The sequence below is a fragment of the Chelonia mydas genome, chromosome 28 (genome assembly GCF_015237465.2).
Source record: "Chelonia mydas isolate rCheMyd1 chromosome 28, rCheMyd1.pri.v2, whole genome shotgun sequence".
Lineage (NCBI taxonomy): Eukaryota > Metazoa > Chordata > Testudines > Cheloniidae > Chelonia > Chelonia mydas.
This window is the reverse complement of record NC_051268.2, coordinates 385486-407715: the sequence shown is the minus strand read 5'-3', so window position 1 is coordinate 407715 and position 22230 is coordinate 385486. Positions and strand designations below refer to the sequence as shown.

Sequence of the window (22230 nt, the reverse complement as noted above, 5' to 3'; positions counted from 1 at the left end):
CCGGGCGCTTCCGAAACGTCGGGAATTCAGCCTGGCTTCCATCAGAGCAACGTCCCCTCAGTCCCTGCGGCTGGGGAGACCGCTGGAGAAAAGCCCTGCGCTCGGCAGGCTCCAGAGCCAATCGAGGACAGTGAGGGATGGAGGAGAAGTTAGCCGAGATGCCTCGCTCCTGCGGCTCCTGTTAACCTCCGACCCTGGCTTGTCCCAGGTGGGGCTGGGAGCCAGCGGGAGCCGGGGAAGGTGTCAGTGTCGTCTGGGTCCCGCTCTCCGGCCCAGTCTGGTCAGGACATCTCTTGGGATCCAGAGTGGAGTGGGGGGTCTAGCGGTTAGAGCATGGGGGCCTGGGAGCCAGGACTCCTGGGTTCTCTCCCCGGCTCTGGGAGGGGAGTGGGGGCTGGTGGGTTAGAGCCGGGGGGGCTGGGAGCCAGGACTCCTGGGTTCTCTCCCTGGCTCTGGGAGGGGAGTGGGGGCTGGTGGGTTAGAACAAGGGGGGGGCTGGGAGCCAGGACTCCTGGGTTCTGTCTCCAGCTCTGGGAGGGGGTGGGGGCTGGTGGGTTAGAACAAGGGTGGGGCTGGGAGCCAGGACTCCTGGGTTCTGTCCCCAGCTCTGGGAGGGGAGTGGGGGCTGGTGGGTTAGAACAAGGGGGGGGCTGGGAGCCAGGACTCCTGGGTTCCGTCTCCAGCTCTGGGAGGGGAGTGGGGGCTGGTGGGTTAGAACAAGGGGGGGGCTGGGAGCCAGGACTCCTGGGTTCCGTCTCCAGCTCTGGGAGGGGAGTGGGGGCTGGTGGGTTAGAACAAGGGGGGGGCTGGGAGCCAGGACTCCTGGGTTCTGTCCCCAGCTCTGGGAGGAGAGTGGGGGCTGGTGGGTTAGAGCGGGGAGGGGCGGGGAGCCAGGACTCCTGGGTTCTGTCCCCGGCTCTGGGAGGGGAGTGGGGGCTGGTGGGTTAGAGCGGGGGGGCTGGGAGCCAGGACTCCTGAGTTCTGTCCCCGGCTCTGGGAGGGGAGTGGGGGCTGGTGGGTTAGAGCAGTGGAGGGCTGGAGCTGGGGAAGGCGTCGTTTGGGTCTGACTCTCCAGCCCGATCTGGTCAGGGCGTCTCTCGGGATCGGGGTGATGAAGCCCCGGTGCCCCAGGAGACGGTGGAGTGACATGACAGTGACGTTCACGGCAGTAGCCAGTTTTTCTCCCCAAAGTCCCTTTCTTCGAGGCCCCACGAAGCGGTGTGCTGAGCAGCCCGTCCCCTCGTTACTTCATCCTCCAGTTCGGCCCAGATTGCGACCCCCTCTTCCCCCGCTTTAGCTCAGTGCATTCCGGCCTCCCACTCCCCTCGTTTGCCAGGCCTGGGCTTCACCCGGCCCCAGAGCGGCACCTTTCAGCAGGGCTGAGTCCGTCTGTCTCCCTTTAGGGCCATCGGTCCTGGCAGTTTACAGGTTCCTGTGACCTCCGACGCCCGGTCCCGTCCCCTTTCGCAGTTGAGCTCCCAAGGAAGGGATTATCACGGCATCGTCCCTCTCGTTTGGTCCACCAAAGGTTGACTCGCGGCGGTTAGATCTTTGTGAGATGTTTGAGAACAAACCACCTCGGGCGACTTCCTTGGCTGGAAATCCCCCCCCCCCATGCTGCTTATCCAGTTTAACCTGTCTGTTTACACGGGAACATGTCACGCCCAAGAGGCTGGAGGGGGCAATGTTCTCTCTCGCGGCGTTTCTCCCTCCTTCCTTGGATCCCCTTGGGCATTCAGGAGCCGTTCGCAAGGCCCAAAGAGGGGCAGAATTCACAGGTGTTTTTCGTCTAGGACGGCCTTTGCCCACCTTTTTTACTAGCCGCAGCTGGGAGGCCAACGTGGCTGCTTAGCCCATTGCGGAGAACCAACATGCAAGGCTGGCACTGGGCTGTCTGACACACACACACAGAACAACCACAACAAACACCACTGATACGGAAAACAGAACAGGAAACAACATTGCAAAGACACTGCAAACACACATCAGCAACAAAACATGGCAAACACACACGGTAACAACAACATGGCAAACACACACACACAGTAACAACAACAAAAACATTACAAATGCACAGAACAACAAAAACATGGTAAATACACACCCAACCAGGAGCGAAAACATTGCAAACAAACAGAACACCGACAACAGAAACATCGCAAACACACAGAACGACAAAAACATGGCAAAAACAACCAGGGGGAAAAACAACATTTGAAAAACCGAAACAGTGATGTCACGGAGTCCCCGGGCGATGCTCTGGAACTGCTCCCCGTGAAGCCAGTCAGGACTCTGGGGCAGTCGCCTTTCTGTGAGCAGCCTGTCTGCAGGACACACAGCTCACCCAGCTTCCACCTTCCTGGGTCTGACCTCGGAGCATTCAGCCTCCTCTGCCCCTCCGTGCGCTTCCCCCAGCGAGTCCGCTCAGGCAGGGCTCCTGGGGAAGCCAGAGGGTCCTGCACCCCAACTCCGCAGTCAGACGTGACTCTCAGCCAGCCAGTAAAACAGAGGTTTATTAGATGACAGGAACATGGTCTAAAACAGAGCTTGCAGGTGCAGAGAACAGGACCCCTCAGCTGGGTCCATTTTGGGGGGCAGTGAGCCAGACAACCACGTCTGCCCTTCACTCCATGTCCCAGCCAGCCCCCAACTGCAACTCCCTCCAGCCCCTCCTCCTCTGGGCTTTGTTCCTTTCTCGGGCCAGGAGGTCACCTGATTCCTTTGTTCTCCAACCCTTTAGCTCTCACCTTGCAGGGGGGAAGGGCTCAGGCCATCAGTTGCCAGGAAACAGGGTGTCGGCCATTCTCTGTGTCCAGACCCCTGCACACACCTGCCCTCTAGGGCTCTGCAATGATCATACACCCTTACCCCACCCCCTAGATACTTAAGAACTGCATAGGGGAAACTGAGGCACCCCCACAATATTCGGAGGAAACATTAAGAACAGTCCCACTTCGTCACAAGTGACAAGAAGTTTCGGCTGCATCCTCTGCTTCTTTAGACATTTGGATGTAAAAACCACTCGAACCGTATAAAATGACCGTGGCCCCCCATGAACTGGATTCAAACCTGGCTCAGTGAGGGATCTCCGAACGGAATTATGAGCGGGGACTCGTGGCTGAGCAGGGGTGTGTAAAGTGGCATCCCGCAGGGCTCGACTCTGGGCCCTGTGCTCTTGAAGGATGAGCCAGAAGGAAACGTAAAATCACCCCTGATAAAGTTTGCCGATGACCCAGAAAGGGGGGGAGTGGGAAATAAGGAAGGGGGGCAGGGCACGGATCTGGATCGCTGGGTAAACTGGGAGCAAGCCACCAATAGGCGTGTTCGTACGGCTCAATGTAAATGTACAGATCCAGGAACAGCGCGCGCCGGCCGGCCCTGGGGAGCAGCGACTCTGAAACAGATTTGGGGGGCGTGGTGGGTAATCAGCTGACCACGAGCTCCCAGTGCGACGCTGTGACCAAAAAGACGGATGTATAAACAGGGGAATCTCAAGTAGGGGCAGAGAGGTGATTTTTCCCTCTGTATCTGGCCCGGCTGCGACCGCTGCTGGGATCCATGCCCAATCCTGGTGCCACAATTCAAGAAGGATGTGGATAAATTGGAGAGGGGTCCGAGAAGGATTCAAGGATTGGAAAATAGGCCCGATCGTGCTCGACACAAGGAGCTTCACAAAGAAGGGGTGACTTGATCACAGTCAATATTAGCAGCTACGTGGGGGACAAATATTTAATAACCAGCCCTCCAGCCTAGCAGAGGCAGGTCTAACCCGGTCCGAGGGCTGGAAGTTGAAGCTAGAAAAATTCAGACTGGAAATACGGCACCAAGCTTTAGCAGCGACCGTCACTAACCATTGGACCAGTTTCCCAGGGCTCAGGGCGGATTCTCCACCCGTGACAATTTTTAAATCCAGGGGTGGTTGTTTCTCTAACCGCTCTGCTCTGGGAATTACTTGTGGGGGCAGGTCTCTGGGCTGTGTTGTCCAGGGGGTTCAGACGAGATGGTCACATGGCCCCGTCCGTCTGGCCGTGCAATCTGGGAATGCAGGTTCTGGTGGTTTGAGCTTTAATTCACAGTTCTTGCAGCAGGAGCCCTGCGTGAAGCTGGCGTTTCATTAACAAGCGGGCCTGGTGGCTCCGTCAAAGTCTGCTTTAGCAATGTGATCGACCTCTGTTAGAAAACACTTGGTTTTTACCACATCCGTTCTCTCTTAAAAATACTTTTTCATGCCTCGGAAAGCAAGGAAAACGAAACAAGAACAAAGCCTGTGTGAAAAGATTTTTTTAAGACTATTAATAGCTTTAAAACAATTGTGAGCCCCTCTCCTTTCAAACACAAACCAAGCCGAACCCTTCGCAGGCCTAGCTCGAACAAGACTTTGAAATCACACGCTTGTTGTAAACTAACTTTGAAAAGAGCTCCGTGTTTGCCCAGGTCTGAGCTGCTGCATGTGAGGGTTTTAACCCGTTACGCCCCACGCTGGGACCCCAGAAAGGCCGTATTCATGTTGATGTACGATATGGGCCCAAGGGGTTAGTGGAACCCAGTCACTGTCCAGTGTCAAACAAGGGTTGGTTACAGAAGAGCCGCATGCCGGCCGTTGTCAGCAGACTGGATACTGGGCTAGATAGGCCATTGGGCTGACCCAGGGTGGCCGTTCTTATGGCTAATGCCCCACTAAAAACCCTTTACACCTTGTATTAAAGATACAGACAAGAGGGAAAAGCCGGCAGAGCCTTTCATAGAATCATAGAAGATCAGGGTTGGAAGGGACCTCAGGAGGTCATCTAGTCCAACCCCCTGCTCAAAGCAGGACCAATCCCCAACTAAATCATCCCAGCCAGGGCTTTGTCAAGACTTTGAAACGTCAAATCCTGAGTAAAGCGTTGGGTACGACGCCGGCCCTCGTCCCCGGTCCCTATGCCTGGACAGAGCCTTCGGAGGAAAAGCCCCTGTATCCGGCAGTCTCTGAAGACATACGAACCGTCCTTTTGGAGACCCAAGGAGCTGGGACAGGATGGAGTGGCCCCTGCTGCTTTGATTGTTAAAGTCCGACCCCGGCTTGTCCCAGGTGGGGCTGGGAGCCAGCTGGAGTCGGGGAAGGCGGCCGTGCCATCGGAGTCCCGCTCTCCAGCCCGGTCTGGTCAGGGCGTCTCTCGGGATCGGGAAGACAAAGGCCACAGGAGACCGTGACAGTGAATTTCGCTGGTAAATTTAGTCATTCCAGGGCTTACTCCGGATTGAGACCAGATTGAGACGGGGAGGGGTTCCCCTTGGGGGAATTGCAAAACTACTCCGGATACACCCCACGGTTACTGTCTAAATCCAGAGTCGCTCTTTGCTGCTGTCAACCCGGCGTGCTCCGGCTTTACCGCAGGGGTGCTGAGTAAATCCGCTCACACCGTTCTCCCTGCAGATTGGGGCCTGCAGCAGGGTTTCACGCAGGACACATTCGCTGGGGTAAATCACGTCGAGGGCAAACCACACGTGTTTACAGCCTGGAACAAAATCTGGCAGAGTCTCTGAACCGGCCTGGGCAAAAATGTTAACCAATATAGACAGAGAGAGAGAGAAAATGCTTTCTCCCCCCCCCGCCCCCCCATAATTAGGCTCGGCGGAACTCAATTTTGTTTATAATTTCGACTGTAACAATGTTTATTGTGAAGCACTTTTAAAAAATTTTAATCTGTTTTCACAGTGGTGCAAAATTATGGGGTTCACACTTTTCCCAATGTTTATGGATCAAAGTTTTTACAGTGGGGGCAAACGGGGGGGGGGGGAGCTCAGACAATATCGGATGACGGGAGATGCTGCAATTCAAAGATAAATTCTGTCGCGGGTCAAAATGCATGGAGCGGGCGCCCTTCAATCGAGCGGCAGTAGGGTCCCACGAGGCGTTTTCCTGCCTTTGCCGAATCGGGATAATTGGAAATATTTCGTGTTTGGTCAGCGCGGTGAAACCAATGCAGGCCGATAAGCTAACCCTTCCCCGGCCCGGTCTCCACTAGGACGTGGGGTCGGTAGAACGCCCCTCGCTCAGAGGGGTGAAAACCCTGAGTGGCGCCGTTAAAACCGATCTGACCCTAGTGTAGACAGCGCTCAGGGGACGGGACGGGGGAGTTCTCCTGCCTCTCGGGGAGGTGGCGCAGCTGGGCGACGGGAGAACCGAGCGTCCCGGCCCATCGCGCTGTAACCGACCGTGGGCGAGACCGGCGTTGGGGTGCGTGCGGCACACGGGGGGCTGGACAGCTGGGAACGGCTCCCAGAATGGTGGTGTCTGGAGCGGTCCCGGGATGGGGGGGCGAACCCAGGCCAGCTGAGAGGGGGAGCGGCTGCGGGGGTGGACTCTGGGGGAGGGGCTCAGGTGGTCCCAGCCAGGGGAGATGTGGGGCAGGGATCTTCGGGGCACTGCAGGGAGCCACGGGAGGATGCGTGGTTGCTGCAGATCTCTGCTCCCGCTGCTAACCAGCTCTGTTCTGCGCCGTGTTCCTGGCGGCTAATGACCCGTCTGCGTCACTCGCTGACCGGGAGACCTGGCTGGCTGCGGAGTTGGGGGGCAGGGACCCTCTGGCTTCCCCAGAGGTCCCATCCAGGTGGCTGAATGCTCCGAGGTCAGACCCAGGATGGCCGTAGCCGGTGCCCTGGCCAGCGAGCCCCGAGGGGAGTCGCACCAGCCCAGAGTCCTGTCTGGCTTCACACCAGGGTCGCCCCACCGGCTGAGACGTCGGTGGGAGACGTAGCGGGGCCTGGGGGGAGCCTGGCCAGCAGAGGAGAATGGGACCCAAACGGCGCCTGCCCCGGGGCACCAGCGGAGACGTGTTCCGGTTTGCAGGGGTGCCTCCGACGGGACGCTGCCGGTTTCGGCGGAGAAGGACGCGCGTGGCCGCGGATTTGCTGCGGCCGCAAACTCGGTTTCCTAGCAGCTCCGGCTGGGACCGAACCCTCGAAGGGCTCTTGAAACTTTGCCAAGTTCAGCCGCTCTGTTGGCCTTGGGGAGTGTGGTACACTTCCCAGCACGGGTGACATCCACTGCCCTCTCCAGATAGCTGGTGTGCAGCCGATTGGCGCAGGCAGCCGGTGCCTGGAGCAATAAACCGCTATCTGCATTGGCCGGCTTGATGGGGAAGTCAGGTAACAAAGGAGCCCTTGTCGGCTGTACAGATAAGCCGCCGAAGCCTTCACCGGGGGACGAGGGATGAGCTGCGTCGCTCCTTGCGGGAAGAAGCCTGCGAAGGAATGAGACCGCGGGTCAGAGACACACCCCGTTTTTGCCTCGGGAGGCTCGGCTGGCTCTGGGCAGAGCCAGGGCGCGTCTATCAAGGCCAGAGAGTGAGATGAGGAGGGTTTTAGCGGGGACCACGGCGTAACCGTCTAATCCGACGGGGCGGGCGGAGTGCCTGGCTCCGGCACCGTGATCTCTAGCCCCGTGTGCGGCGGGGAGCCGTCCTGCATCCAGGAGGCTGGTTTATTGCCCCTCCGTCGCCCTTCGGCCCATGAAAGCGAAAGGCGGCACGGCTCAGTCTCCCCTTAATTGCTTGCCAAGGTGCAAGGCAAAGGTTCCCAGCACAGGCAGGTGAGGATTGGCGCAGGGACGGGAGAGGGGCCGCGCTGTTGGGCATCGCTCCCCTGACTCTCGTGGTAAAGGATGAAGAAACTTCTGGCCCTCGTCCTCCTCCTTTTCCTCAGCCTCTCGGCTTCTTCGCACCAGCCAGGAGGTGAGTGGAGCAGGTGGTGAGAAACCAGCCGGCCCCCGCTTCTGTCTCAGGGGCACCTGGTGTTTACTGCGTTGGTTGAGTTTCAGAGCCGCAGCCGTGTTAGTCTGTATCTGCAAAAAGAACGAGGAGGACTTGTGGCACCTTAGAGACGAACAAATTTATTTGAGCAGAAGCTTTCGTGGGCTACGGCCCGCTCCATCGGATGCAGTTCGTTGAGTTATCTGGAAGTTCCCACGCCGGGGATGCAGCTGTGGGGTCTCTGCGGGACCTCTGGGTCCCCTCGTCGTTTACCATCCCAGATCCAGATACCCCTCTGCCCCCTCTAGGGTCCCCGTGAGACGGGGTCCAGGGAACAGAGGCCAGGAGAGCTGCTGGGGGCGGGAGGGAGGGTGGAAAGTTTTTATACAAACGAGGGAGTAATTTTTCACCCAACACGTAACTCGTCTGTGGCACTCCCTGCCACCAGATATTGTGATGGCCAAAAGCGTAACTGGGGTCGGAAGAGAAATAGATAAGTTCACGGAGGATCAGACCATCGATGGCAGATGGCCAAGAGGGTCAGGGACGCAACCCCATGCTCAAGGCGACCCGAAACCTCTGACTACTAGAAGCTGGGAGTTTGCCGTGTGGTCGGTGCCGTGTCAGTCCCAGGATATGAGAGAGACAAGATGGGGGAGGTAATCGCTTTTATTGGACCAACTTCTGTTGGGGAGAGAGACCAGCTTTCGAGCTCACACAGAGCTCTGCTCCAGGCCTGGGAAAGGGACTCCCAGCACCACCGCGAAATGCAAGGTGGGACCGATTGTTTAGCTTGTTTTGTAAGGGACCATTCAAGGAGAAGTGGCCTGTTAACACCACAGCCGTCATAGGACAATACAGAGGGGTTAGTGCTGTAATAAGCCACACATCCATCTTGTCTCTCAAGTCTCTGGTATCTGGCAAAGTGATGAATTTCAGCTCCCTGCTTTGTGAGAAGGGTTCGCCCACCGGTGATGGGGCAGTTTTGTCTTTTATGGTTTTCCTGCGTGTGTTCAATCTGGGGGCGATTGCCTGGTTCCCCCCCATGTCATTGCAGGTGGGGTATTTAGTGCCCTGGAGGGGGTCCCCAGGCGGGTGTAGGACCCCTAGATCTGGAAATGAAAGGGGGGGTTGATCTTCGCCCGCTGCAGGTTTTGTGCCCCTTGTTCTGGCAGGGGCTGGCGTCGCTTGGAGTTGGTGGGTCCTGGTCTGCGGGGAGCTTGCTCCAGATGATGAGCCTGGAGAGGCTCGGGGTTGTTCGAAGGCCAGAAGAGGGGGTTCAGGACAGATTTCTTCCAGGGCGGGGTCTGGGTTGCAATTGTTTGACACCCCGTGTGGGCGGTGGGTGACGCTAGGGGTGTGCAGTCGGAGGTGGGGGGGTTATTTCTCTCGGGGTACGTGGATGGCCCGTTCTGTGCTGCGATCTACTTCTCCGGGTGAGTGGCCCTGTTTGGTGAAGGTGGGATTGAGCGTGTGACGGTGCCTACCCCGGACCGTCTCCTCGCAGCTGCTTCTGCGCCCCCGGGGAGCCGGGCTGCAGGTCACCGGTGTCCTGGCGCGTTCGGGGCAGTGACGGGGTCTGGGAAGGTAGGCGGGGCGATCCGGGGGTCTCTTGGCCATGGTTATCTGTCAGATGCCACTATTAAAGCCCATCATCGTGTCCAGGAAGCGGACGCTGGGGCGGGCGCGCTCCAGAGAGAGTTTGATGGAGGGGGTGGGTGGTGGTTGAAGCTGTGAAATGGGGGAAAGTTTCAGTCGTGTGTCGTGGGCGGGCGGGGAAGACGGAGGGCGGGGGGATCTCTCTGTCCCTGCCCTGTTCTGCACGCTCCCCCTGGGCGAGGGGGCCGGTGAATCCTCTGCTGCCAGGATCCAGGACTGGGGGACGTTTTCCCCGTCTGGCCCAGGTCAGACGATTGCACCCGCTTCCCCCTGCGTGAGCCCAGTAACTTGCCAACAGTCACAAGTTGCCACAGAGCTGCGGTAGGTCTTTGACCTGGAGTTCCCGGGAGCAGGTGCTTAGCAGGAAACGGGGCTCCCATGGCACAGCTTGGAAAGGACAGGCTCGGAGATGGGTCGTTTGCTCCCGTCACTCGCATTGTCCCCCAGAAATCCTTTGATCTATTCTCCCTGACCCTCCTAGCGCCAACAATTCCCCAGCAAAACGCAACGGTGACCACACCGGCCCCCCAAAGGCATCACGCACGTCATTCGATGTGGTGTAAGGAGGCTTCTCTTATTCCCGCCCCCCCCCCCCCGCACTCCGCCCCATTTGTGCGGGATTTTGTCGTAGCTCTCGCAGGGATCACGTCTCCGCTCGTCCTCTGCGTTGAAATGGACAGACCGAGCTCTGGGTCCCACATGGGCTGAGAATTTCCCCCCGCCCCCGGGTCGTTCCGACGGCTCTCCTTCGGCTCCAATTATTCAGCGCCCCGGAAATAAGAAAATCTCGAATCACAGAATAGCAGGGTTGGAAGGGACCTCAGGAGGTATCTAGTCCAACCCCCTGCTCAAAGCAGGACCAACCCCAACTAAATCTCCATGCCCCGGGTCCGCATCACCTGTTTCTCCTCTGAGGGGAAAGTGACCTGCCAGGCTGCAGAACTGGCTACTGCTCAGCTAGGGGGCTAAGAGGCCAGCCTGGAGCCCCAGGCCGGCCCCACCTCCCGGGTCTTGGCCTAGGAGAGCCCCAAACCCAGCCGTGCAATGTTCTCCCCGCAGGACCCCCATGGCGACCGGAGAGGGAAACGCTGCAGGAAGGAGGAGACGCGCCGGCCAGGGGCTGGGGTGCCGGGGCGCCCATGGGTGCCAGAGCAGGCATTTGGGGTGATCTCACACCCGACGTGAGAGTAGGGGCCGGGAACCCCCGGCACCCAGCGAAGCGTGAGGAGACCGAGGGCAGGACTCTGGCGCCAGGACAGAGACGCACCACGAGCGACTTCACGGGGTCCGCCAGCAGCCCCGCTGCCGCCAGGCCACCTCCCGTCCCCCAGGCCACACCCATCCCGGCTGCCGGCCCCGGGGCCTCGGCCACCGCCTCTTCCGTAACCACGGCTACGCCCGCCACCACTGCCGTGACCGTGACACCCGTCACCTCCACGGATACACCCGCCACTGCTGTAACCACAGTGACACCCATCACTGCCACGAGCACTCCCCGCGTCCTCACAACTACACCCAGTGTTACACCCATCACCACTTCAGCTACCCCCAAAACAACACCACCACCAACACCTTATGCTTCACCCCTGGCTGACATAATCACCACAGCTACACCTAACACTACACTCGCCACCAACACCGCCACTCCACCATCGACAACTCCACCCACCACAGCTACAACTGACCCTGCACCCGCCACCGCCACCTTGGCTACCCCCACAACTACACCTGACACTTCACCCCTTACGGACACCACCACCGCTACACCTAACAGTACTCTCTTCACCTCCATCCCAACTACACCCACCAGAGTTACACCTAACACTACACTCGCCACCAACATCACAACTACACCATTGACAACTCCACCTGCCACCTCCACAACTACACCTGACACTTCACCCCTTACTGACACCACCACCACTACACCTAACACTACACTCTTCACCTCCATCCCAACTACACCCACCACAGTTACACCTGACACTACACCCGCCACCAACACCTCAGCTATCTCCACAACTACACCAACGGCTGCACCTGACACTCCACCCCTTACTGACATCACCACCACCCCCACAACTACACCTAACACTACACTCCCCACCAACACCGCCACTACACCATCGACAACTACACCCACCACAGCTACAACTGACCCTGTGCCCGCCACCACCACCTGGGCTACCCCCACAACTACACCTGACACTTCACCCCTTACTGACACCACCGCCACTACACCTACCACTACACTCGCCACCAACACCGCCACTACGCCATCGACAACTACACCCACCACAGCTACAACTGACCCTGTGCCCGCCACCGCCACCTTGGCTACCCCCACAACTACACCTGACACTTCACCCCTTACGGACACCACCACCGCTACACCTAACACTACTCTCTTCACCTCCATCCCAACTACACCCACCACAGTTACACCTGACACTACACCCGCCACCAACACCTCAGCCATCTCCACAACTACACCAACGGCTGCACCTGACACCCCACCCCTTACTGACATCATCACCACCACCACAACTACACCTGACGCTACACCTGTCACCAACACCGCAGCTACACCATCCACAACTCCACCTGCCATCTTCACAGCTACACCTGACACTTCACCCCTTACTGACACCATCGCCACTACACCTAACACTACACTCGCCACCAACACCACCACTACACCATCGACAGCTACACCCACCACAGCTACAACTGACCCTGTGCCCACCACCGCCACCTTGGCTACCCCCACAACTACACCTGACACTTCACCCCTTATGGACACCACCACCACTACACCTGACACTACACTCACCGCCTCCATCCCAACTACACCCACCACAGTTACACCTGACACTACACCCGCCACCAACACCTCAGCTATCTCCACAACTACACCTAACGCTACACCTGACACCCCACCCCTTACTGACATCACCACCACCCCCACAACTACACCTGACACTACACCCGCCACCAACACCACAGCTACACCATCAACAATTCCACCTGCCACCTTCACAGCTACACCTGAGACTTCACCCCTTACTGACACCACCACCGCTACATCTACCACCAACACAACTCCTCCATCGACAACTCCACCTGCCACCTTCACAGCTACACCTGACACTTCACCCCTTACTGACATCACCACCACCCCCACAACTACACCTAACACTACACCTGCCACCAACACCGCCGCTACACCATCGACAACTACACCCACCACAGCTACAACTGACCCTGCGCCCGCCACCGCCACCTTGGCTACCCCCACAACTACACCTGACACTTCACCCCTTACGGACACCACCGCCGCTACACCTAACACTACACTCTTCACCTCCATCCCAACTACACCCACCACAGTTACACCTGACACTACACCCGCCACCAACACCTCAGCTATCTCCACAACTACACCAACGGCTGCACCTGACACCCCACCCCTTACTGACATCACCACCACCCCCACAACTACAGCTGACACTACACTCTCCACCAACACCACAGCTACACCATCGACAACTACACCCACCACCTTCACAGCTACACCTGACACCTCACCCCTTACTGATACCATCACCGCTACACCTACCACCAACACAACTCCACCATTGACAACTCCACCTGCCACCTTCACAGCTACACCTGACACTTCACCCCTTACTGACATCACCACCACCCCCACAACTACACCTGACACTACACCTGCCACCAACACCGCAGCTACACCATCCACAACTCCACCTGCCATCTTCACAGCTACACCTGACACTTCACCCCTTACTGATACCATCACCGCTACACCTGACACTACACTCGCCACCAACACCACCACTACACCATCGACAACTACACCCACCACAGCTACAACTGACCCTGCACCCACCACCGCCATCTTGGCTACCCCCACAACTACACCTGACACTTCACCCCTTACTGACACCACCGCTGCTACACCTAACACTACTCTCTTCACCTCCATCCCAACTACACCCACCACAGTTACACCTGACACTACACCTGCCACCAACACCACAGCTACACCATCGACAACTCCACCTGCCACCTTCACAGCTACACCTGACACTTCACCCCTTACTGATACCATCACCGCTACACCTAACACTACACTCGCCACCAACATCACAACTACACCATTGACAACTCCACCTGCCACCTCCACAACTACACCTGACCCTTTGCCCCTTACTGACACCACCCCCACTCCCACTACGAGCACAAGCACTGTTGTGTCCTCACCCACCCTATCCTGGAGCACCACGACAGCAGGTGGGTGATTGTCTCATACGGTGAACGTTGTGATGAGCCGTATAGCCATATATGGACCCTTTGCTCTTACACATTTATACCATGTATTTTTATGTTGTGCATTAAGAACGAATTCCCCAGGGCAGATTCAGATTGGAGTGACATCAGAGTGACTCCTCTGTGGTGTAAATCCTAACTCCTGTCAGAATTCCTGGGTTCTCTCCCTGGCTCTGGGGCGGGGAGCAGGCTGGTGGGTTAGAGCAGGGTGGACTGGGAGCCAGGACTCCTGGGTTCTCTCCCTGGCTCTGGGAGGAGTGGGGGGACTGGTGGGTTAGAGCAGGGTGGGCTGGGAGCCAGGACTCCTGGGTTCTCTCTCCGGCTCTGGGAGGGGAGTGAGGGCTGGTGGGTTAGAGCGGGGGGCTGGGAGCCAGGACTCCTGGGTTCTCTCCCCGACTCTGGGAGGGGAGTGGGGGCTGGTGGGTTAGAGCAGGGGGCTGGCACCCAGGACTCCTACTTCTCTCCCCAGCTTTACCATGGTCTCTTGGTGGTAGGTCTCTTCCTTTCTCTGTTCTCTCCCCCGTGTACCAGTGCTAATGACGGGGACCAGCCTCCGTATGGTGCTTTGTTATCTGTGGCTGGGGGTGCTGGGGAGGGGGCGCTGGGGTGGTCAGGTGCAGCCCCTGTCCCACCTGGCGCTGAGCCGCTGGATGATGGCTTGTCTCTTTCAGCGCCCTGCCAGAACGGTGGCACGCCAAATGGCACCGAGTGCCTCTGCCCGGCTGGCTACTTCGGCCCCCGCTGTGAGTTACCGGACACCAGGTTCTGCCAGAACGGGGGGGTCTGGACCGGGGCAGAATGCAAATGCCCCCGCTTCTTCCACGGGCTGCAATGCGAATTCGCCGTGGGCACCATCACACTCGAAGTCGGTAGGAAGCTCTACCTCTGTGTCCAGGTTAAACCGGCCCGGCTCCACGCCCTCCGAGCGCCCAGTGAAGTCCAGACTGGAGCATCCCAGCCAGGCCACGAGCCAGGCCTGTCCTCCCCCACCTGGGAGAATAAAGGTTTGGTCCCTGGATCCTAGGGTGACCAGACTTCCTGATATTATCGGGACCATCCCATTATTAGAAGCTTTGTCTTATACACACAACTAATCCCCTTTTTCCCCGGTTTCGCACACTTGTGCTCTGGTCACCCCAGGCCTGTCTGTGTTGGATAAACCAGTTTAATTCCTGGTCTGCTAAGGACGGGGACAGCATGGAGGGTGGGTAGGTAGACAGGTAACTGCTTATAATAGCTGGGACCCCCCCCTCCCAATTCAGGGCCCCCATTGGCTCCTTCATAAAACCAATGTTTTCCTTGGCCCCAAAAACGGCTTTTTTTCTGGAAACAAAAATAATTCACAGGAACGTTTTGATTCCCCCTCCTCCCCAAATTCCCCGTTTTCCGTGAAGTTGCCACGTACGTTTCGTCTGTGTTTCGTATTCAGGCCTCCCCGCTCCCCCCTCAATCCCCAGTGCCGGGGTCAATGGTTGGTTTGATTTTTTTTTTTTTACCACACAGCGGGAAAATGTTTTCCAATAGGGCCAGTTTTGGTTTTCCAAACTCAAAACACTTGTCTCCAGAAGTTCCAATTTTTGAACCAAAAAAACCAAAACCAAAACCCACAAAACAAAGAGAAAGAACACCCCCCCCCCCCCCCCGTCGCCCAGGAAGGTCAGACAAGAAAGACTTCAGGTGGTTTGAAATATCAAGTCACCCCAGGGCCCTGCTGCTCCGTCCAGTTCAGGGTGGAGCCCCCCCAGTCACCGACTTCCCGCTGCGGGCAGGACCCCTGGATGCTCCAGTTACGCTCGGGGCTGGTTTCCCTAGACCCCAAGGCCGGAGGGGGCAGCTGCGAGCCCCATAGTGCCCAGCCCCCGAGTAATTCCCAGAGCCGAGCGGTCAGAAAAGCCTCCCACCGTGACTTAACCATCGCCCATGATGGAGACGCCAGCCCGACCCATGGGATTCAGCGGCCCAGCATCATAGACTCATAGAAGATCAGGGTTGGAAGGGACCTCAGGAGGTATCAGGTATCCTGCTCAAAGCAGGACCAATCCCCAATCAAATCATCCCAGCCAGGGCTTTGTCAAGCATGACCTTAAAAACTTCTAAGGAAGGAGATTCCACCACCTCCCTAGGTAACGCATTCCAGTGTTTCACCACCCTCCTAGTGAAAAAGTTTTTCCTAATATCCAACCTAAACCTCCCCCACGGCAACTTGAGACCATTACTCCTCGTTCTGTCATCTGCTACCACTGAGAACAGTCTAGATCCATCCTCTCTGGAACCCCCTTTCAGGTAGTTGAAAGCAGCTATCAAATCCCCCCTCATTCTTCTCTTCCACAGACTAAACAATCCCAGTTCCCTCAGCCTCTCCTCGTAAGTCATGTGTTCCAGTCCCCTAATCATTTTTGTTGCCCTCCGCTGGACCCTCTCCCATTTGTCCACGTCCCTTCTGTAGTGGGGGGTCCCGGTCCCACAGGGAGCAAAGTGGGCGCCTGGCTCCTGGGGGTTCTCACTGGGGTCTCTGGTCTCTCCCCTGCCAAGAGGTGAAGGTGACAATGGCCGTGACGCTGCAGGTGACTAACCGCAAGTTCACCGCTGCCCTGGCGAACGCCTCCTCTCCGGCCTGGCGAGGATTCAGCACCTTGTTCACACAGCAGGTGAGCCCCGGGGGAGAAACCGGGATGAGAGGGAAACCCCCACGGTGGGGGTGGGGGGGCTGTCAGGGTGAGAGGCATCTGGCTGGGGCCAGAGCCATGCTCTGCCTCAGTTTCCTCAGCTGTATAATGGGGAAGAATGGACCTGAGTCGGGGACGGGGGGATTCCCAGTGCTGGTTTGCTGGTGAGGGCCGAGCTGCGGGCACTGGGCTCCCCCCACCCCAGCTTGGTGCGTGTGGGCCAGGGCAGTCCTGGCCGGTGACGCGTGTCCCTTTTCCCTTCCTTCCAGATCAAGCCGGTTTATAGCCAGATCCCGGGCTTTCAGGACCTGGAGATCCTGGAGCTCACGTGAGTGTCAGAAACCTGGGACCCCCGGCACCACCCGCGGGCCCAGATCGCCGGCGCCCCTGGGTGGGTAGCAGATGTTCCTGCTGAGGTCCCTTCCCCCGCACCCCCCTGCCAGCACCGACATGTCGAAAAAAACCTCAGAGGGAGGGGGTAGCGGGCTGCTGGCTCAGAGAGGGAGGGATGTGTGTGTGTCCTTGCACACGTGTGTGCTGCTACCTTGCTATCCCGGCTGCACCACACGCAGGGCGGGGGCGGAGGCTGACCAGGCCGGGGATGGGGGGACCCCCCCCACCGCGGGAGCAGCCCCCGGGTCCCCCGGGACTCTCTCCTGGCAGGTCCCCGCAGGCGGGGCAGGGGAGGCGGGCGCAGGCTGACGGGCCCCCGGGCGTTTGCTCCCCCAGGCCGGGCAGTGTCGTGGTGGCCCATAGGGTGGCCCTGGCCGTCCCCGTCACCGCCCGGCTCAACGCCACGCTGGAGGATCTGCCCCGGCGGCTGGCGGAAGAGATCAGGCTGGCGGCCCGCGACCAGGTCGTCTGCACCAGCAACTCGCGTGAGTCCCCAGCGGTGGGGTGGGGGGAAGGCTGGGCAGGGGACCCCCTCCTGTCCTGGGTGGGGCAACGCTTCGGACTGCACCGGCGTGGCACTGATTGGGGAGGGAGGGTGGCGGGGGCGGATGGACGGCCAGAGGGATGTATCGGAGGAGGGGGAATGGAGTGGGGTGGCTAGGTGGATGGACGGACAGAGGGACATATCTGGGGAGGGAGGGAGGGAGGATGGTGGGGACAGATGGACGGCCAGAGGAACGTATCTGGGGAGGGGGTGGCTGGGCGGATGGACAGACAGAGGGACATATCTGGGAAGGGAGGAAGGGAGAGGGAGGGAGGGAGGGAGGATATTTGGGGAGGGAGGATGGCGGGGGTGGATGGACGGCCAGAGGAACGTATCTGGGGAGGGGGTGGCTGGGCGGATGGACAGACAGAGGGACATATCTGGGAAGGGAGGAAGGGAGAGGGAGGGAGGGAGGGAGGATATTTGGGGAGGGAGGATGGCGGGGGTGGATGGACGGCCAGAGGAACGTATCTGGGGAGGGGGTGGCTGGGCGGCTGGACGGACAGCGGGGCGTATCGGGGCAGGACGGGCAGACGGACGCTCTGGCAAAGCCGGGAGTGGGGCAGTTTGCCCCCTCGCTGCCCGGGACGTCCCCAGCAGCCAGGCACCCAGGGCATCTCTCTCCGGCCGCAGGTGCTCTGTGTTTCAATCCTTCCTCCACCAAGGTGACCAGCCGGACGACAGCAGAGTTCAACGGTGCAGGTGAGCCCCCCCACCCCTCTCCTTTGTGGGGTGTCGCACCCCCAGAACTCGGGTGGGGCCGGCGGGTCTCTCACCGGCGGGTCTCTCACCGGCCCCCCTCTCCCCTCCCCAGAGATCTGCAGGCAGGCGCTGCCCCCCGAATTCAGCGCCCACTTCTTCCCCCGCCTGACGCCCGACGGCTTCACCTGCACCTCCCTGTGCACCGGGGGGGTGCCGGGCGCCCTCGGCTGCAACGCAGGGCAGTGCCGGGTGTCCCGTGCCGGCGCCCACTGCCGGTAAGTGTCACCCACCCACCCCCGCGGAGAGGGTCCCACCCGTACAGTGGGGAAATGACACACACAGCCCGGGTCCCGCCCTGGCCGGGGAACTCCCCCTTCACGGCCCTGTGCCCTATCCATGACCCCAACCCGTATCCTTCCTTGGGAGGTGACTTCCCCACCCTGGCCCTGTGCCCTAACCCCCGTTCCCCTCTCAGAGGGGACCCTCCCCGACCCTTGCTCCATACCTAGGCCTGGCCAAACGTACAAGGTTGACAGCGCCTAGCCATGTCTCTTTGTAAGCGTCTTCTCTTTCCGTTTGGATCCGTTCACGGGCTCTCGGTCGCTAGCAGACAGAGGTCTATAGCCCGGTCCCTCCCCACCGCTGGAGGCTGAAGCTTGACAAATTCAGGCTAGAAATAAGGCACCAAATTTCCAACCGGGAGGGTTATTAACCATGGGAACAATTTCCCCCCAGGGACAGGCTGGAGTCTCCAAGACCGGCTGTTTCTAACAGATCTGCCACAGGGATTATTTGGGGGGCAGGTCTCTGGCCCGTGTGATATGGGAGAGGGGTGACTAAATTAGGGTGACCAGACAGCAAGTGTGAAAATTCGGGACATGTTTTTTCGGGGGAGCGGGGATAGTTGCCTATATAAGACAAAGCCCCTAATATCGGGACGTCCGGCCATCCTAGGCCAGAGGATCATAATGGTCCCGTCCGGCCTTGGAATTGAATCCCTGAAATTTCGGGGATCAGACCACGGCAGGGTGACAGAGTCGCTGTTTTAATGACAATAGACGCTGAGGTGCAGAGCTACCAAAAACCACCCACTGTCAGGGTCACAGCTGGTCAAAAGCCACACGGCCCCCGGCCTTATCGCCTCGGCCGGCATCCTGCGGGCTTGGCCTGTCTGCACCGTGTCGAGGGGAACGTCACGGGGGGGCCGTGAAACGGGCCTTGACCGATTGAAAACTCGCATCCTTCCAAGCCTGCCTATGCCTTGATCCCTGCCCCTAACCCCCGACCCCTTACCCCTGACCCTAACCCCGACTCCGACCCTGGCCTCCAACCCTAATCCCTGACCTCGAACCCTGACCCCCGGCCTCTAATCCTAACCCCCGACCCCTTACCCCGATTCTGACCCTGGCCTCGAACCCTAACCCCTGGCCTCGAACCCTAACCCCTGGCCTCGAACCCTGACCCCCGGCCTCTAATCCTAACGCCCGACCTCTTACCCCGATTCTGACCCTGGCCTCGAACCCTAACCCCTGACCTCGAACCCTGACCCTGACCTCGAACCCTAACCCCTGACCCTGACCTCTAACTCTAACCCCAGCCCTGACCTTAACCCCGACTCTGACACTGGCCTAGAACCCTAACCCCCGACCCTGGCCTTGAACCCTGACCCCTGACCTTGACCCCTGACCTCGAACCCTAACCTCTGACCCTGACCTCTAACTCTAACCCCAACCCTGACCCTAACCCCGACTCTGACCCTGGCCTCGAACCCTAACCCCTGACCTTGAACCCTGACCCCTGACCTTGACCCCTCACCTCGAACCCTAACCTCTGACCCTGACCTCTAACTCTAACCCTGACCCTAACCCCGACTCTGACCCTGGCCTCGAACCCTAACCCCCGACCCCTTACCCCTGACCCTAACCCCGACTCTGACCCTGGCCTCGAACCCTAACCCCTGGCCTCGAACCCTAACCCCCGACCCTGACCTCTAACTCTAACCCCAACCCTGACCTTAACCCCGACTCTGACCCTGACCTCGAACCCTAACCCCAACCCCGACCCCTTACCCCTGACCCTAACCCCGACTCTGACCCTGGCCTCGAACCCTAACCCCCGACCCTGGCCTCGAACCCTAACCCCCGACCCTGGCCTCAAACCCTAACCCCTGACCCTGGCCTCTAACTCTAACCCCAACCCTGACCTTAACCCCGACTCTGACCCTGGCCTCGAACCCTAACCCCCGACCCTGGCCTCAAACCCTAACCCCTGACCCTGGCCTCTAACTCTAACCCCAACCCTGACCTTAACCCCGACTCTGACCCTGGCCTTGAACCCTAACCCCCGACCCTGACCTCGAACCCTAACCCCTGACCCTGACCTCTAACTCTAACCCCTGACCTTAACCCGACTCTGACCCTGACCTCGAACCCAAACCCCTGACCCTGGCCTCGAACCCTGACCCTGAACCCTAACCCCTGACCCTGACCTCTAACTCTAACCCCAACCCTGACCTTAACCCCGACTCTGACCCTGACCTTGAATCCTAACCCCTGACCCTAACCCCGACTCTGACCCTGACCTCGAACCCAAACCCCTGACCTTGAACCCTAACCCCCGACCCTGGCCTCGAACCCTAAGCCCCGACCCTGGCCTCGAACCCCGACCCTGACCTCAGATCCTAACCCCCCGACCCTGGCCTCGAACACTAACTCCTGACCCCTGGCCTCTAACCCTTAGCCCTCACCCTGCTTCTCCCTTGGCCGGGGAAGTCTCTGTCTCGCCCAGGCCCCAACCCCTGACTTGAGCCCCTCCCAGGGGGCGGGGGGGACGCCCGAGGAAGGGGCTCGGGGCCCGTTCTCACCCGCGGCGTCTGCCCCCCGTAGCTGCCCGGAGAGCGGCCGGTTCTGGTCCCTGGGCGCCAGCTGCCAGGTGCAAATCGACCGGGTCGGCGGCACCGTCGGCATCGTCGCCCTCACAGCCTTTGTGCTGCTCAATGGCGCCCTCCTGCTGGTGAGAGAATCCGCCCGGCGCTGGGCAGGGGCCTGCGGCTGGACCCCCGGGGAGGTGCGGGGGGGGGACCTGCAGCTGCCCCCCCCGGGGCGATGTGTGGGGGACCCTGAGGCTGGACCCCCAGGGAGGTGTGGGGGGGACCCTGCAGCTGCCCCCCCAGGGCGATGTGTGGGGGGACCCTGAGGCTGGACCCCTGGGGAGGTGTGGGGGGGGACCCTGCAGCTGCCCTCCCCCCAGGGTGATGTGTGGGGGGACCCTGAGGCTGGACCCCCGGGGAGGTGTGGGGGGGACCCTGCAGCTGCCCTCCCCCCAGGGTGATGTGTGGGGGGACCCTGAGGCTGGACCCCCGGGGAGGTGTGGGGGGGACCCTGCAGCTGCCCCCCCAGGGCGATGTGTGGGGGGATCCTGAGGCTGGATCTCCAGGGAGGTGTGGGGGGGACCCTGCAGCTGCCCCCCCAGGGCGATGTGTGGGAGGACCCTGAGGCTGGACCCCCGGGGAGGTGTGGGGGGGACCCTGCAGCTGCCCCCCCAGGGCGATATGTGGGGGGATCCTGAGGCTGGACCCCCGGGGAGGTGTGGGGGGGACCCTGCAGCTGCCCCCCCAGGGCGATGTGTGGGGGGACCCTGAGGCTGGATCTCCAGGGAGGTGTGGGGGGGAACCTGCAGCTGCCCCCCCAGGGCGGTGGGAGGGGACCCTGTGGCTGGCCCCCGGGGCGATGTGAGTGGGGGGACCCTGAGACTGGATCTCCAGGGAGGCATGGGGGGGACCCTGCAGCTGCCCCTCCCAGTGCGATGTGTGGGGGGACCCTGAGTCTGGACCCCCGGGGAGGTGTGTGTGTGTGGGAGGTGGGGATCCTGCGGCTGCCCCTCCGCCGAGGAGGCGGGGGGGGGCACTTTTCTGTTAATGCGTCTTCCTTGCAAGGTCTCACAACTCTTCTCTCTCCCCCCGCCCCACACTTTTGGCTGCAGACCTACAGATCAAAGGTCAGGGAGTGCCTACGCTGCCGACGGGGGCGCTGACCTCACCTCCCCCCCGCCTGGCCCCCAGGGGCCAACGGGCCCAGCAGGGGGAGGGGAGCACTGTGCAGCCGACCGATGCTGACTTGAACCCTGGGCCGGGCCACCCAGCACCACGGTGAGCGGGGGGGAAACGCACATCGTATTTGGG

General features: G+C 59.9%; 1 protein-coding gene across 1 annotated transcript in view; it reads left to right on the top strand.

Annotated features, from left to right (window-relative positions):
* LOC102930182 (mucin-2) overlaps window positions 1-22224 on the top strand; it is a 41727-nt gene extending 19503 nt beyond the window's left edge. Inside the window, exons 4-12 of the mRNA XM_037887664.2 lie at window positions 10452-13709; window positions 14417-14614; window positions 16278-16393; window positions 16681-16739; window positions 17141-17289; window positions 17982-18050; window positions 18163-18325; window positions 20936-21062; window positions 22032-22224. Coding sequence (XP_037743592.2) covers window positions 10532-13709; window positions 14417-14614; window positions 16278-16393; window positions 16681-16739; window positions 17141-17289; window positions 17982-18050; window positions 18163-18325; window positions 20936-21062; window positions 22032-22082 — 4110 coding nt within the window. The 5' untranslated portion in view covers window positions 10452-10531 and the 3' untranslated portion in view covers window positions 22083-22224. The remainder of the gene's footprint in view (window positions 1-10451; window positions 13710-14416; window positions 14615-16277; window positions 16394-16680; window positions 16740-17140; window positions 17290-17981; window positions 18051-18162; window positions 18326-20935; window positions 21063-22031) is intronic.
* Window positions 22225-22230: the final 6 nt, after the last annotated feature.